General features: G+C 41.5%; 1 protein-coding gene across 1 annotated transcript in view; it reads right to left on the reverse strand.

Annotated features, from left to right (window-relative positions):
* Positions 1–12,552, reverse strand: part of SLC22A15 (solute carrier family 22 member 15) — a gene marked incomplete at both ends in the record, with an annotated part of 34,359 nt that extends 21,807 nt beyond the window's left edge. Inside the window, 2 exons of the mRNA XM_080363674.1 lie at positions 560–772; positions 12,466–12,552. Of these exons, the coding sequence (XP_080219800.1) occupies positions 560–772; positions 12,466–12,552 (300 nt within the window). The remainder of the gene's footprint in view (positions 1–559; positions 773–12,465) is intronic.
* Positions 12,553–17,428: the final 4,876 nt, after the last annotated feature.

The following is a 17,428-nucleotide window of genomic DNA, read 5'->3' on the forward strand; positions in this document are numbered from 1 at the left end:
ATAAATCTAAAGCTTGTTTTGGGATAGAATGGGGGGAGTTGCTTTGTCCACCTGACTCCCCACTGCCTATGTCTTCCCTCATATCTGCAGTTCCAAAGGCTGCATAAGCCACATCCTCTCTCCAGTTCCTCCACTGCTCACGAACTGCCTGACGGACACACTACATGCATTTGATCTTAGCAAGGGAATCACAAGAGGTGGCCAGAAAGAGCTCAGGGTCCAGAAAGGTTTTTCAGCACATTAGTACAATGAATGACATGATTCCAGCTCAGTTGTGGAACCAGGCTACAGGATCCAACACAACTTCCACATGGAAAAGGTGTGAAGTTTTGAAGCAGAATTTTGATCAAGATCTGCACAGCAAAATAAAGCTAGTTTCTGTTGCCAGTACAGATATTAATAGCCTACATGTTCTCTGCCTGGAGGCAGCACTTGTTTCATTTGCTAATCAAAACACACATTAATATAGGAGAAAGGAGCAGTACATCGAGCCCCTCATAACTGACCCAATAAAATTTAGTAGTCAGACACGAGACAGCAAAACACATTTCAGACTTACCTCAGAGACTATGGATGTGAAGCTGCTGCTGAAGTGTACATGCTTACGCATCTCGCTGCCATTGGCGGTCAGAAGCCATTGCCCAAAAGCTCTCTGCTCACTTGCTGACTGGTTGCTATGGCTCAGATTAGCTGAGAGGTCTTGGAGATCCCAATGGTAAGGAGGTGTCGCACCCACCAACGCAATGAGGATGGCTTCAGTGGCCACATAGAGCTGGCATGAAAGACAAGAGACAGAGATGCTAAACATATCCAAGCAATGTTTCCTCCGCAGTTGGATCAAATCAGTATTAAAAAAAAAAAAATCCTATTTTATATTTGCCTTCTACTACTACAAGATGCTATGTATAGCCCACATCTACCAAATATCAGGTACTAAAGAACCACACCTTCAACTTTTTTTGATTATTTGAAAGAAGTTCCCCTCCTGACACCCTTCCCTCAGTCAGAGTCCCCCCCACACAACACACACACACATATCCTGGATGCATGAAAACTTGTTGTAGTACTAAGGAGACAAAATAAAACTACTATTTAATGGAAGTATATTACTCTACTATACCTTATCTCTCCACTTGTGTTGTTCGTTCCTCCAACCTGTTATTTGGAATACATCTCCTCTTCACTCTTTCATATCTAATCTTTCCAGTTCTACCACAATTAATTCCTTAATTAATTTTTAATCTTTTTACTCTTAAAGAGACACAAGGCACATATGTGAATGTACATATGCATTTTGATATATCTACACACTTTACACAGACAAAGTCTCAATACAATGATTAACAGATGACTTTTTTTTTTTTATGAAAGAATAAATAAAACTTCTGGAAACTCAGATGTTTCAAGCCTGACCTAGAGCTGTGTCACTACTGCTTGCTCACAACAACCTTCACAGGCCACCGCTTTAACAGCCTACACTGCAACTCCATCTAAAAAAACCCCATGGTTTTTGAACATAGAAGCATCATGTGTTCTGCAACAGAAGACAGAGACAACAAACTCTGAGACAGAAACAGTTGCTGGTAACAACACAAAGACCCTCACTCTCCAAATAAAACTGCCGCTTGTTTCAAGCCCTCACTGAGGAACAGTAACTCAGTACAGTAGTCTCTGACAAAAAAGAAAAAGATCCTGTCCAGTTGCTTCTCCTGCCTACTTTTTCCATTAAGAAAAAACAATCAACAACAACAAAAAAAAAAACCACCCAAAAAATAAAAACAAAACACACACACACAAAAAAACCCCACACAACTCGTAATAACAAACCCCCACTTCAGCCATGCCACTCGATTCCTCAGACCCCACTTCAGATACATCCTGAATACAGTCCTTGCTCTGCTGCCAGCATCTCTTCCTTATGTTCCTGGGAAGAACGGAACAACAGGACATGTGCTCTCTCAAAAGCCTGCTACACAAATAATTCTCAAAACTGAGAAGACCAGAGATAGGCACAAAAAAAGAAGTCTGAGGATCCATGAATTCTGACGTAAGCCACACCAGGTAATCCTATTCTGTTCTGAGCTGAGAGTCAGCTGAGCAGTCAGAATTATACCCAGATCTAAATGAGAATTACAATTAAATTAACACATAAACCCCTTTCTATTAGATCCTTTTTGCATTCTACATGATAAACTGCTACTGTAGTCGCAGGAGGTAAATAAATACTTCACAAATTATTCTCTTTCAATTTTTTAATATAAAATTTGGAAGAAACACCATAACTTGTTAGCTATGCTATTGTTGAAGCTAAAGAACAACTTCTAGATGGATGATGATAAGTCAAAGACCTCATCTGCAAAAGAAAGCAATGACTAAGATTACATGAGGAAAGAGGTGTTAAAATGCTGAGTGGCCATGTTGCTAGGGATATATGGATATAGTACTCTCAAGAACAGTCTAAAATTACTGAGAAATAAAAATTACTGGTCATGAACTGTTGTGCATCCCTGTACTCTGAATTGTTCAATTTCATGTCAGGACTAAGTGATAACATCTTTGCTTTTGTACTGTGAAATAATAAACATATTTTTGAAATAGCTCAGGAAATTAAATCCTCAAGGCATTTGGCTTAGAGAAAAAGCATAATGCTTTCATTTTTATTCTAGGTGAAACCCACCCCAGCTACAGAAAGCTAAGACAAAATATAAGTGATTGCAGGCACACCAAGAAACACCATAGATATTTTCTCAATTAAAAAAAAAAACAAAGCCACACAAAAACAGATTTAAGCATCCTAGTGGCTGCAGCAAGGAAAGATATCAAAGATACAAACACTTTCAACTGATCTGTTGAATTAGAAAAATGTGTAAAGATGGGGACATGGTTTGATGTTATCAAAAAATATTGTTCTATATTCACATTCACTGAAGTCACTGCTGTCATAAGACTTTTCCTAGTGATCATCTGCCTTGTATTTGACTAACAGGTATATCAAACTTTCTTCACTTCATTGCAAAACCAAAACAAAACCTAAACACACAAAACATCCCTCCCCTATTTGTTTACACTTCTGAAGACCAGAAATGTTTTCTATAAGTGGTCTTAAACATGACAAAGTAAACTCTAAGCTTAAAAGAAATTCAGAATACAGGTTCAAACATTCAAATAAAAGGCAGGGGTTTCTGTTAGTAAATCTGGAGATTCCCCCCTTAAGAATTCTAAATGCTTGCCCTTAGCAATAACATACTTGTGTAGACTAGTCATCAATATAAAATGCTATCAAATCAGAATAGAAATATTATATAACAAACTTATAAGGTATAAAATGGCTACATGATATGCACTATGGAAAACAAAGCATTTTATTTCTTCAACCCATACAGTACAAATCAAATTTGTGTCTTTTTATGTATACCTTGTATTCATAAAACATTTTAACTGGCTCTACATGAATGTTAACAGTTCCCTGCCAAATTCCCTGCACTGATCTGTATTAATCAAAATGAACACCAAGCACAAGGGGAGGAGGTAGCAGCTCATAATCTCTGTTGATGAAATGCTTAGACTTTTGTTAGTTTTGCTTAAGTTTCTCGTGTTTGTTTAGATTCTCAGCTAAAATTTTTGAATTGTCTAGATTAGAAGTCAATGGTGTAAGGAGATTTATTAAAAGGCAACATCTTAATAATCAAACTTTCACTTTCTCTGCTAAGTAGAAGGAATTTTAGTTAGCCATTTATAGCTATTTCATTAAAAGTTTTGAAATTAACTTAAAATTAATATTAATATAAATGCCTGGAATGTCTTACACCAGCTTTTTTGGTGTTCATTTTCATAATAAATTACTTCCAAGAAAAATGTTTAATCTCTAAGACTAGCAAGGCAGGGGAAGAACTTAAATAGTTTCATTTGTATATAATGAAGATACACAAAAATAATGTATGAAGCTATTTTAGACCTCATAATTTACCCATTATGATGCACAAATGAAAAACAAAGGCAAGACTTAAGTGCTTTCAACCTTTTTAATCAGCTCCTTAGCAATTCATAACTGGCCTGGTCATTCTAGATAAGTATCAGCTGAAGCATTCACTGCTGAGCAAATAAAGAGTAAGCCACTAACTTCTGACCTTTCAAATACAGAAACATTAAAACTGCAGTTTGTGAAAAGACAGAAATTAAGAAAGAACAACAAATAACCTTCCTATGGTAGACACCTACGATGAAGAGATGGTTACGTTTTAGGATTAGAGTAATTTCTCCTGAACCCATGACAAGCAGCTGAAGAGCTGGAGGGCCACCTTATTTTTGAAAGACTGACAATCTCATCCACTGAGTTATTTCAAAAGGGTGATCTGTCTTTAAATTCACATGATTTTTTCCCCTCAATAACTCTCTTGTGTAGAAAAGCCCTAAAACATCTTTCTGCTGCAAATTTTATTGCCTGCTGCTGACAATATGCTCTTCTACCGAAGTCTCTTTCCCCTCTAGGTACCACAGTAAGAGAGAGAACACCGTAAGACAGAAGGAAAATCTACGTTGTAGTTACAAAGCAAACAATCGCCATGTGCAGAAGAACACATTGTAACACTTAATAACCTCAACCCCAGACTGATAAGAGATATTCCCCCTGAAGAATGTGACCACTGTTGATCATTACCTGTGTAACCACACAGTCAACACGTATTTTGAAAGAACTTCGGGTTTCTGTAAAGAAACTGAGAAAACCTGCCCAATTTAGAGTTTTTTGACCTTAAAATGAAGGCCTCCAGAATCCATAGAAAAAAAAGTCTAAAGTCTGTCCAAACCCATACATAACTTTATTCTAGAAACTCTTCAACATCTACAATAAAATCTAACACTATACAGCACACCACAATGCTCAGAGCCTCATTTCCTACAGGTTTGTGGGAAAAGTCCCTTTAGCTTCCCCTTCTCCTCTGTTCTAAACATCCAAACACACACTTGAACTCTGTTTTATGCTCAGTATCATTTTGATGGGCAATGGCAGCGATAAGGGTTTGGTACTCCTTCCGCTCAGACTGGCCAGCCAGCACACGTGCCAATTAGTCAGGAGATTGCTTCCACCAAACAGCACATGCACAGACAAGGACTGCTTTACATCCCATCATCATAGGCAAGTGTTTGAGTCTCAAGAGCAAATAACTTCCTTGTACAAGCTCTCTGCAAAGACAGACCAGATAGTAGCCTTGTACTTGTACTCCTGACCACCTAATGATGACAAAACCACTTCTAGCTTTGGTGATAGTACTGCACCTATAGATAGAACACTCATCTAGGTGCTCAAGTCACTTTAATAAGTATTTTGTAGTCTATCACAACAAATGAATCTACCCTTTTTCTGCCAACATGCTGAAGTGATCTTTACCAGCAAAATTTAGTGAAGTACTTTCAGCCTTGCACTTTTTTCACTAGTGACATCCTAGAGATCCAGTATTTCTAGGTAAATCGATACCATTTACGATTGCTTAGTTATTGTCAATGAACCCAGGACAGATGGTATATCTGGAGACAGAGTGTATAAGTGGAGAGCAAACCAGAGTGGAATGCAGACAGTGACAAAGGAAAGTCAAAACAAAGTTCCACAAAGGGTTGTCTAAGAACAGAACCACATTCTTCACAAAAGATCACAGGAGTAAGTTTAATCGTGAATATGCATACTTCATCAAATAATGCCAACAGCACTGGATTCTTCTACTTCTTCCACCATCCTGTTCTTCCAAACACCATAATACACAAACAAGAAAATTTACCATCAAAAGACAGATTGCTATGACTATCCTGGAAGCTGGATTTCTCCACAGTGCTATAGATACAAATAATGAGTTTGCCGTTAAGAAGTCAGCTGTCAGTCTTGTATTGAAGCAAAATCTTGCAAGATAGTTATCTGTTTGGTTTGCTCCAGGACAGATGAAACAACTTACAGGACTGAAGAGTGCTCAGTATGACTACTGTTGTATACCAGTCTCTTGACTAAATGAACACACCTAGTGTGCTACTACCACAGAAACATTAAAAATAACCATAAATACAATTTTTTCTTTAAAATAACATCAGAGATATAGGCAATGCATGTGATACTAAGGAGATCTGGAATTTTCTAGAGACCTAGAATGGAGAAGCATGTGCTTAAAAAGCTTCTGGTACATTACAAAGTACACCACCAAAACTCCCAGCTTTGCCCTACAAAGCAGAGTTCAGTGACAGAAATTAACGGAAGTTTTCCTGTATATTTAAACAGCACAGCAGCTGACTGCATGCTGGTAGACTGAAAACGTGAGTCCAGAACTGCTTCAGGCAGTATAGCCTAAAGCATTTGCATTTCTGTAGTATGCTAGACTACATGCAACAACACTCAAGAAAAGCAAACATACTTGGCCAGCATGGACTCATATACTGCACCTCAGAAGGTTGGAAAAGGACTTGGCAGTACTACAACTATATCACCATGAGCAAGGGAAATAAAGTCACCTTCACACCATAGGTTGACAGGACTCTGAACATGAGCGAGGAAGTTGGCAGAATTCTTTTTCTGCCTTTAAAAACAAAAGGCAGGCACCTTATTAAAATATCTACAAGTAAACCTCCGGTTGCTTTCTGCCAAAAACGCTCACACACTGGTAAGTTAGAGAACCAAGCCAATAAACAAGAATCGAAATTATGACAAGTACTATAAATCCTACTTCTGCTTGCACAGGAATATTCAAGAAAGTTAAATTACATTAATGTGCAATCATGTGCCAAGAGTCTCCAACTGAACACCAGCTATACAGTTTCATCAATGCCACATCAAAAGTGCCATTCCCCTCTTTTTACATAAAGAAGTACTTATAGAAGAAAGCCAAAAAGTGCCATAAGTTCCTATATCAATTTATGAACAGACTATAAACCAGCACAGGACTGAGCTATCTTAATGGCACTGTAGGATAACATGAAGGAAAAAACTGCAACCGCTGGTAAAAAACAGCAGGAATTGTGGGCTGACAAGTATCAGGCAGAGTTTAGCTTTCCTTCCACAAGCATAATTATTCTTTTGTTGGCATTTCACCCTTGTTCCTCTTTATATCTCCCAGTCTGCTTTGGCTATCAACACATCCGAGTCCCAGCCAGTATCATAAGAGACTGAAGTTCTCACCTTAGCATGCTGGTTTGGAACACTGCCAAAGAATATTGGGTTAGCATCCTGATCACACAGAAGAAGTTCTGCTAAGATTATGAGAAGAACACATTCTTGGTTGTGCCTGGACTTCCTTGCTATCAAACAATTAAAGCATTTAACTTGGTAAAAAGATGCGATAAACACATACACTGATTACTTCAGAAGTTCATGCTATTTAAGTATCCAAACTAAAAGACATTGATGACATTTCTATAAGCTGCTCTCATTCCTTTATTAATTTTAAGGACTTGCTTGAGGATAAGCAATTGGAACTACTTGTGTTTTGTTCATATTTGTTTGGTTTGTTTTTGGTTTTTTGGTTTGGTTTTTGTTTTTTTTAATTTAAAAAAGTCTCGGGTTTACTGCTATTTCAGAGCCACATGATGCATCAGAAAAGAAAGAACAGTTTCTTTCCAGTTTTGTGGTGGAATTTGCTAAACTAGTGATTTTCAACTTACAGCCTACAGGCCCAGAAATCCCTGAATTACTTCTTACAGTTCTGGAAAAAATAATTACAAACCACAAAGCTGTCAGCAATCTTAAATTCACCCATACAAGGATTTAACATCTGTAGGGGTGTCCGCAAATTCAAAGAGATTGAAAAGCTCTGGTCTTTACATATTTTTAAGACACCAATAACTACACAGCATACCACAAACAGAAAGCTGGAATAAGCTATACAGACAACTCTCTTCAGCTTTCCTTACCTGAGGATCTCAAAAGCTTCATTGTGCCTTCTAAGGCAAATTCTTAACACCCTTTCCCACCAAGCCCACCAGGATTAGGAAAATGATCAGGAGAACACAAATACAACGTTTAAGCAGGTTAGGACCCAACCTTAGTCAGAGATTATACTGTAAACAGACAAGACCTAAAAACCCAGATGCTATTGCTCCAGAAGGACTCCAGTCCCACTGGACTGGTACCTGCAAAAAGCAAACAGAGGTTTTACTTAATGCAAACAATGCACATGAAGGGCTACATTACCTATAAGTAGAATAAGTTGTATTAACGACTCCAGTTTAAAAAAAAAAAAAAGGGCATTTCAGAGCACAAAACCTTATTTGGGTCAGAAATAAAGAGCAACAGTTGGAAACAATTATATTGAGTTTGATTACACATCTACTAGTTTTACCACCTGAGAGAAAAGGCAATTAGAGTCTCTAAAATGGAGGAAATGTCAGTGAGGAGAGCCTTGATGATGTGGCTTGCTAGTGGAAAAATACAGGTAATTTATTGCTTAAAAAACACAGGAAGTTAGAGACTGTGTGTACACTTGGGCAGGGAAGAAGGAAAGTGAGATAATGTGTCATAGTACAAATATTTTTAATCCATAGTCCTTGCTATCCAGTAGAATTATGCCTGTTGACTCCCAGGCTCAATTTCTGAGGGTGCTCAGAGGATAAACTGGCTAGATGGATCATGACAAGAGTTTTTCAGGCTGAAAGCCATCTCAAGAGCAGAAGATAGGATTGCTTCAGTTCCCACTGAATCCAAACATCATCCCATTGCAAAGATATTTCATATAACAATACTTTTTGTTAATAATCTGAAAACATCTCCCCATTTGTTTCACCCATATTTCATATCAAGATGCCGTCACTGCTGACACAGTGCCTCCCAGGCACCTTCCATTTCCAGTTGTTAAAAATACATTGCAAAAGCAAGGCATTCAGTCACAGCTAAAGAACCCCAGCAAGAGTTCCTTCTGACAACTTCACTCTTCACATAGCATGAAGCTTTCACTTTTACAAAAAAGTTTTGTTTGTGCTTTTTTGTTGTTGTTTGGGATTTTTGTTTGTTTGTTTACTTTCCAATGTAAATAGGCAGAACAATTTGCTTCCTTCTCTCTGTTCCTAGGCCTTCAGAATGTCTATCGGTCTGTGCTTCTGCCAAAACTCATGCTTCTTGCTATTGCCCATCAGCAATTATTCTGTTAAGGTCTTTACAACAGCACAGTGAACAGGCATCTTCTAGGACTGAACTGTGCAGAAACTGAAGTCTGCCTTGTAAATTAAACTACAACAGCTAACTAGAAGTGTCACATACATGTGGTTTCAGTGTCACAGTGAATGTAGTGATATTAGAAGTGCAAGAAGACCCAGCAATTGTGAATGACACTTAAGAGCCACCTAAATATGAGCTGAATTACATCTGTTTTGCAGTTCAGATGCAGGTAAAGAAGTGAAGGTCTCAAAGTTACACCTCATGTTTCTTCCATACCTCAAGCTTGCCCTGATGATACTTTTCCTCTGCATACAAGCACAAATTTAAACCTTAGCTATATAGATGATGCACTGGTTTGGATTAAGACAGAACATATTTTCAGGGAAGATGGAAATGCAGGCAGCTGATAAGGTATTCATGACTCCCTTCCATTTAGGATTATTTTTAGAAAAAAATATAGCAAGTTAGCAGCAGGTAGCAGTGGAATAATACAAATCAGTGAAGATGAAAAAAGCAGCCCACAAGATACACTTAATCTAGTTTTACACTGATGACACACACAAACATATTTCTGACTACAAGCAATCTAGAGGTTTTTTTGCCAGAGTGTCAGTAAGGGCATTCAACAGGTCGAGCACCAGTTCACTCAAGCCCACATGAAAACTGACTACCATTAACAAAAGTCCCACCCATACAGACATAAGTGTTTGGTACAACTTGCCTCAAAGAATTTCTGTGAGCTAAACTATGTTTGTCATTAGAGCTCAGAGACCAGATACCCTGGAATATCAGTAAGGCTACATGGCAGAAGTAGTTTACTGTAGAAATTTATATGAGAAGAAAAACACTAAAATGAGGGAAAATATCTATAAAGTATGAAACTCAAGAGATAAGAAACATGCAGAGATGAAAAAGCACAAGAACCTACAAGGAAAGCAAGCACATCTGCTGGTAATCTTACAGGCCAGGGAGAGCAGAGAATATTAGCATCAGAGATGAAGGGACTTAACACAGCAAAGACAAAAACAGTTTTCACCCATGTGATATTCTTATATTTAAGAATGTAGAATTATTTTTATACTAATAGGTCAATGTGAAAACACAAGCCAAATGAGAGAGCATTAGGAAAGGGACAGGGAAACAAGCAATAAAATGGAATAATAAGTCCATGGTAAAGCCAGCAACATAGACTAACAGGAGTTCTATTTCCACAGTCAGATGCTGCTGCAACTAATCCACTAAAAGAGCCCATGATTACCAACATCTGTCACACACACCAGATACATTACTTACCTTTGGCTTCATCCTCCAAAGATTGATGATAAACCAGACAGAAGGCTAACACCAGTTGTGGCACCTGCCTTCAGTCTTGCTCTTGCACATCCCAGTGACACATTATGTAACTTGGCACCAATAAAGGAACACAGAAAGCAATCAACCACTCAAGCAGGAACCAGTTGTGTAAGTACAAATCTACTAATGAACTGAAAGACAACAAGCTTCACATTTGAATCCCTTACATATTCCTGTACATGTCAGTCAGGGGATGATCCTCTTTGGTAAAGTTCAATAATTAAAGTTAATATGAGAATTAAAAAACAGACCTGCAAACCTGCTACCTTTTTTTCCTTCCTTATTCTGAATTAGTTCCAGGATTTGTAAAGAACTCCTTGTTTATTTCTCTCATGAGAAATGCAAGTTAATCCATTAAAAGGAAAACAAAAGTGTTACAGAACAGCTGATATACACTACTTAAAACTCTAGGACTACAGAGCATTTGTCATGGTTGCAATTCATTCCAGAACATGACCAATACTGGAAGAAAAAACAACTTTTGCTTTCTTAATCCCTAATCTTCATAGAGCATAAAAACTTGCTAGCGAGTCAGCCTGGAGAACAAGCTTTAAGCAATATCTAGTTTTAAATAATTAATCAGATAAATCAATATTTTAAAAAAATTGGAAAAAAAAAAAAGAAAAACAGTACAAAGAAACAGAAACCTACAAAGTTTTTACTGTTCATCATGATAGTTTTGCAACCAAGTACAGAATTCTCAAATGACAGGACTGGGCATCTGAATTTTCTTTGGTCATCTCATAAAGCTTCTTAATACTTCTGTCAGTCCTCTAGATGCCAGGAGAAGACATCTTCAAGACTTACAGCTCATGACTGGAAGTTCTTGATTACTACAAAATACTGGTCAGCAGAAGCAGAAAGACACTTAAGTTCCCCTCTTCCCTCTTGCATCTGATAAGTTTCCGCAGTGACAGTAACCCAGCATTTGTCAGCATAGCTGAATTCACTACAATTAAGTTATTGAAGAGTTAACACAGAGTAAACCAACTTCCTGCCAGATTGAAAATATATGTCATGCCTAGGCCTGACTATGAAGGTGCACGCATTATCCTCATCTCCCCATCCCACTCTCACAGGTACAGGCACAAACATGAAGTAAAGCTGGAAGACGACATACCTGGTTGCAGAGCAAATCACTTGGTCATGTAGTCTCCGAATTATATTATAGCATTCCACTATTACTTTGGACTCTATTTTTATCACAAAACTTATGAGAGTTCCAGTTTTATTTCTCAAAGAATACAAAACTGACTACCTATAATGTAGAGCCTCATTCAAATGCCTAATGCAGAGACACTGCCCCTACTTTCTAAGAGTTAAGTCAAGGCAAATCAAAGTACCATATGCAGCCATAGCCTACCAGCTGATTAGACAAGAGCTTCTGCATACAGAGGTATCAGTGACCACATGTAGCTCTTCAAACATTTCCACCACAAACAAGCCACACACAACCTAGAAATCACTACCCTAGGCCATTAACTGTAGGCTGTGTGATTCCCAGCAGAGTCTCTGACAGAACTCACTCTCTTCCAGTCTAGCTCGTGGAAATCTCAGTTCAATTTCACTTCAACCAGCCCTTCACTTGACAAACTGCATACTCCCAATCTGCCAACCAAGTGACACAAGGCATAACTTCCCAGACAACATGGCACAGACAGCATCAGCCATTTGCCCCAAATTAATTCAGCAGAAGCTCACCCTGCCTTTGGACAGAGATCACCTTTGCCCCCAGGAGCACAGCAAACTGCTGCAGGCTAAATCCAGAGCAGGAGACCAGTTACTGCCACCAGCAGCCCCCAGACCCCCAACACCAGCCTTCACACCAGGCAGCAATCACTACTGGCACATCCACCCAACCACTTGAGAGGGCATCTGCCCACAGCACCCACACTGTGCGGGTGGGGGCACCCTCTCTCCCCCCACCGCCAACCAGGGCGCTGCCCCTCACCCTTGCGAAAGGGGCGGGAGGGGAGGCGGCCTCTCACCTGAAGGAGCACGGCCAGCAGGACGCACAGATACACCTGGTAGGGCCCCATCTGCCCCACCAGCGGGAATGCCTCTTCCACCTCCATCCCCCTCCCCGCCGGCCGCGCAGCTCCGAGGAGCGGCCGCCGGGCAGCGCATCCCCGGCGCCGGGGCGGGGCGCGGAGTGACGGCCGGGCCCTCGCCGAGGAGGAGGAGGAGGAGGAGGAAAGGGCGGGAGGTGCGAGGCGGCGCCCATGCGCAGGCGCCGGGGAGAGCGGCGGGGAAGCGGCCCACCCAGAGACGCATGCGCAGCCTTCCTCTTTCCCCGGCACCTGCTAGGGAAGCGGAAACGCAACAGCCACCGTGTGGCCGTTACGGCCGTTAGCGCACGCGCACATTCCTCATTTAAATGGAGCGGGGGGGGCAAGGGAAGGGAGGGTGGTGTGTTGCTTTGGCTGTTAGTGGCCGTCAGCAGCGGGGAGGGGCGGGGGGTGTGGGAAGCGGTGGAGTGTGAGGCGTTTGCGAGTGTGCGTGCGTATGAGGGAGCGACAGCGCTGCCAGGCGTCTGTGCGAGACACCGTGAGGGGGTTTATGAGGGGGGCTCTGAGGGGTGCGTGCGGCACTGTGGGGTCTGCGAGGGCTGCCCCGGGGAGGTTTGTGAGAGCAGTGCGAGGTGCCTGAGGGGGCGTGAGAGGCCTGTCGGGTGCGTGAGGGTGAGGGGCGTGCGTGAGGGGTGCCAAGGATGCAGCGCGGAGCTGCCTTGGGCGAGTTGCCAACAGCGAGATGGGCGCTAGGCGGAGGGGGGTGTGTCATCATAGGGTAGAGCAGCTCCGGTCATAGCTGTTCAGCAGGGAAGGTGTAAAGAGGAGGTTGTAGCATGGAGGGTGTTGGTCTCTTCTTCTAAGTTACAAGTGTTAGGATGAGAAGAAACCAGGGAAGGTTCAGGTTGGATGTTAGGAAACATTTCCTCACGGAAAGGGTTGTAAAGCCCTGGAACAGGCTGCCCAGGGAAGTGGTGGAGTCACCATCCCTGGAGGAGTTGAAAAGATGTGTAGATGATGCTCTTAGGAACATGGTTTAGTACTAGATTTAGGTTGTGGTTGGACTCTGTGATCTTAATGATTTTATGATTACCCTTGGATCCTTGGTTAGACCAAGGCAGCATGCTGGCCCCACGGACTTGGCAAGAAAGCTGCTCTGGGTCCATGCTAGTGAGGTAGTTCTGGGTTTTATGGCATTCTCCATGCAGCAGCTTAGCTCTGACCCGGTTTTATCATAAGAGCACAACTAAGTTACAGTCTGTGCTCAGTGGGTTTGTGACTTCATTGTCCAGTGTTAGCCCTTTGGCTGGGAAGCTGTACCCACACAGTGCATGCTGCTTAAGCTGTGTAAATTAATGCAAGACCCCTAAATGCTAACGTACCTCAACTGTGGAATATTCTGTAATTATACTTCATAGCATATCTGCTGATAGTTGGGGGAAAAAAAAAAAGCCACAAAACCAAATTTGGTGTGAGATTATTATGTAGGTGCCACTAGAGTTCAGTTCTGGACCTACACAAATCTTGTTGTTCTTGATTTAATGCCTGGTGAGGACGTATCTCTTTCAATTACAGCAGTCTTCATAAAACTGGTTGTAATGTGTTTTGTGAAAAATATTTGTTATTTATTTGAGGACCTTTTACTGTGAACATGTGGTAGAAGTTCTCACTTAGAATTAATGGGGCTGGTTTGTGAAAGAAGATGAATGAAAGGAAGATTAATACATCTCTGAAATAACATTCATGCAAAGTGGCAATGAGCTCTTCACAGTCCATGTTAATTCCACCTTTACAATAAAGCTCCAAGAATATGAAGCAGCATAGATTGTTGAGACTTTTTTACCTGGTGGTACCAAAAAGCAGCAGCAGCATCTTTATGCTTGTAGGTTTTACTGTATGATGAACAGCTGGAGGGAAAGGAAGAGAGTTGTGTCATGAGATGTGACCTTTAGGACCATGCCAAGAGCCTGCGAAATAATACCATTTCCTCGCTGTAAAACTCTCAGCAAATTGACAAGCATGAAAGCAATTTACTCTTAGTATGAAAGTCACCTTTGCCCTAAGCACTTCTTTTCATATTTGAGGCTTAGTTAGGATTGATTAAAGCCAAAACAGCAAAGGATTTCTGAAATGTCAGGACCTTTCTGGTGTTCAGCCAACCGCACTTGTCTCATTTTATTACTCAGCATGCTAAGATGAAGAGGAGGTGTCCAGGTGCTCAGGACACTCTATGTGCCTCTACCCTACATCCTTCCTACCCTCCCAGTCAGTTCAGCCGTGCTCTGTGGCAACCGCAGCTTTATTCCAGCTTGCCCAGTGCCAGGGAAGGCTGCTGCCTTTCCCATCGACTTTCAGCCCTTCCTTCACTCTGGAGTCAAAGTGAGCACAGTTAGGGGAAGGAGATGATCCTTGCTCCCTGTCAAGAGGGTACTGCCTCCCAAATTGCTGTGCTCCCTTCACCCCCAGGCACTTCTCCCTCTTGCTTGGGATCTCAAGCACCTCTTCCTGGGAGTTTTCCTTCCTATGTTCCCTGCTTTCTCACAGCCAGCCAAGCTACAGACTCTGCCTGCTGCCTGGGCAACAGTGAGAACTGGCAGCTCTCTGCTGTATTCACCTCCCTGTGACACTGCATTCCAGATGCTGCTCTTGCTCTGCTCCTGCCACGATGGCCCTGCTAAGGTGACACCTCTGCCTGCTGCACCCTCCAGTTGTGACCATACCAAAGTTACCTGGTGGGCTTTAGGCATGTCCATACCATCCAGCAATGCCCTACACCTGGGGAAGACAGCTATCAGGGGAGCTATCTTCTCCTGCTTCCCAAAGAGAGTCCAGTGGAGGGCCATGAAGATGATGAAGGGACTGGAGCATCTGTCATGTGAGGAGAGGCTGAGAGAGCTGGAATTGATCAGCCGACATCAGAGAAGGCTCAGGGAAGAACTTCCCAGTGTGTATAAATACAGAGAGAAGACTAGGCTCTTCTCAGTGGTGCCTACCAACAGGAGAAGAGACAACAGGCACAAATTACAAAAAAGAACCAAAAACACACAGAAAAGCAACCATGAAACTCAATCTGAATGCAACATTTATTCATTTTTTTGTTTGTTTGTTTATATTAGGGTGGTCAAACACTGTAACAGCTTGTCTAGACAAGTTATGGAGTGTCCATCTGTGGAGATACTCAACACCCAACTGGACATGGTCATGGACAACCCGCTCTAGTTGACCCTGTCTGAGTAAAAGAGGTGGACTGGATGATCTCCAGAGGTCACTTCCAGCCTCAACCATTTCATGATTTTGTAGTTTGCATACCCCAGTTATAACTGAGCCTCTCATATTCCCACTTCATTCTAAACCTTGTGGATTTTGATCATACCACCAAAAATGCCTGATTTTAGTAGTGATCAGGCTTTTCATTTTTTTGCAGTGAAACCTGAGTGTTGGCAGAAAGAGTCTTGTTTCAGGGTCAGCCTGAAGGACGGGACTTGGCAGGAGTGTATTTATGGGACACTGACCAGAGGTGTGAAGCAAGAAACCCAGGTGAAGGGAGGGAAGGGGAAGAGAGGAGAGGAGAGGAGACATAGTGATAGCGCTGCACTCAGCCAATGATTTCTCCTCATTGAAGCTCTCAGGTCTTCCCAGAGTATTATTGTCTGTGAAGTTCATTAATGTGCAATTTGCTCCCTCCTCCTCCTCATTAATAACCATGTCAAATAAGAATAGTCTTAACAATGCTGCCTATGGGGATTTTTTGTTTTAATGAGAGTGATTCAGGCTTCTTACTCAGACATAAATACGCTATCTCCTAGGTTTTCCTACATTGCTCCCAGTCCCCCCTCTCTAGTACTGCTTCATGGTTGTGTTGTTCTTTAGAGGCTCACATGTCAAATTCACACGGGCACCCCAAAACTGAGACACCTGCATGGCTTCTTTTTCAGGCATTCTGAAATATAGTTCCATGTATGTTTAGCCCCTTTCTGTCTCTACGTAATGATGACCCAGAGCATTCAAAGCACTAGATATATGTAAATGCAAAGGGATAACCCCAGGCTAAGTTTCTGTCTCAAAAAAAAAAAAATATCAGGTATCTTAGAGCTAAAAACTCATTTTGGTTCATTGGCATTGTGTTCCCAGATTTTTTGTATTCATTTATAGTAGATTTTGACATGGTTGTTAATTTTGGCTTGGAAACACAACAAATAACTGTTTGAAGACCTTAAAAGAGCTACTGATGTTCCCAGCTTCTAGGTGGGGATTCCTCACCCATTCAAAGGGTGGCCACACAAATCATTGATTTAGCACTTAGCACATCTGAGATCTAAAGAAGATCTGTTCCTGATGGAGAAAGTTTCAGCTTGTCCATAAGTGGACATTGTGACTAAGCTGTGAAACTCCTTAGCTCAGACTACTGTGAATGCCAGAAGGTCAAGTGGGTTCAAGGGAAGGCTGGACAAGTACACAGACAGAAAGTCCACTGAGGTTTATCAAATGCAAAGAGGAAACACCTCTGTCTGCAAAATGTGCCTAAGACACAAATTGTTCAAAGCTGTTATCTGGAGGAAATACCTTCTTATACTCTTGCCCAGGCATTGGCTTTTGGCCACAGCAGGAGGTGGAATTTGAGGCAGAAAGGGCATTTGCTCCCATGCTGTACAGCCACTTCTGTGTTCTCACACATCAGCTTCCCAGACCCTCCTGTCCTCCATCCCCTTACATCACAGGAGGTTTCCACCACATCAGCTGAGCTGAACACTGAATGACTGAGCTCTGACTGAGGCAATGAGAATGGCAGCTGCGGGGTGAGGTAGTAGAAACCTCTTCCATAAGAAAATTAAAGGGTTGTGGTTCATAAAAACAGTTACTATTAAACAAGCTTAGGGCTAAAGAAGGGTCCCTCCCTTAGGACAAAAATAAAGCAGAGGTTCTGTTGTTCCCCTAGCTTCAT

Source organism: Nesoenas mayeri (assembly GCF_963082525.1).
Source record: "Nesoenas mayeri genome assembly, chromosome: 1".
In the NCBI taxonomy this organism is placed as follows: Eukaryota; Metazoa; Chordata; class Aves; order Columbiformes; family Columbidae; genus Nesoenas; species Nesoenas mayeri.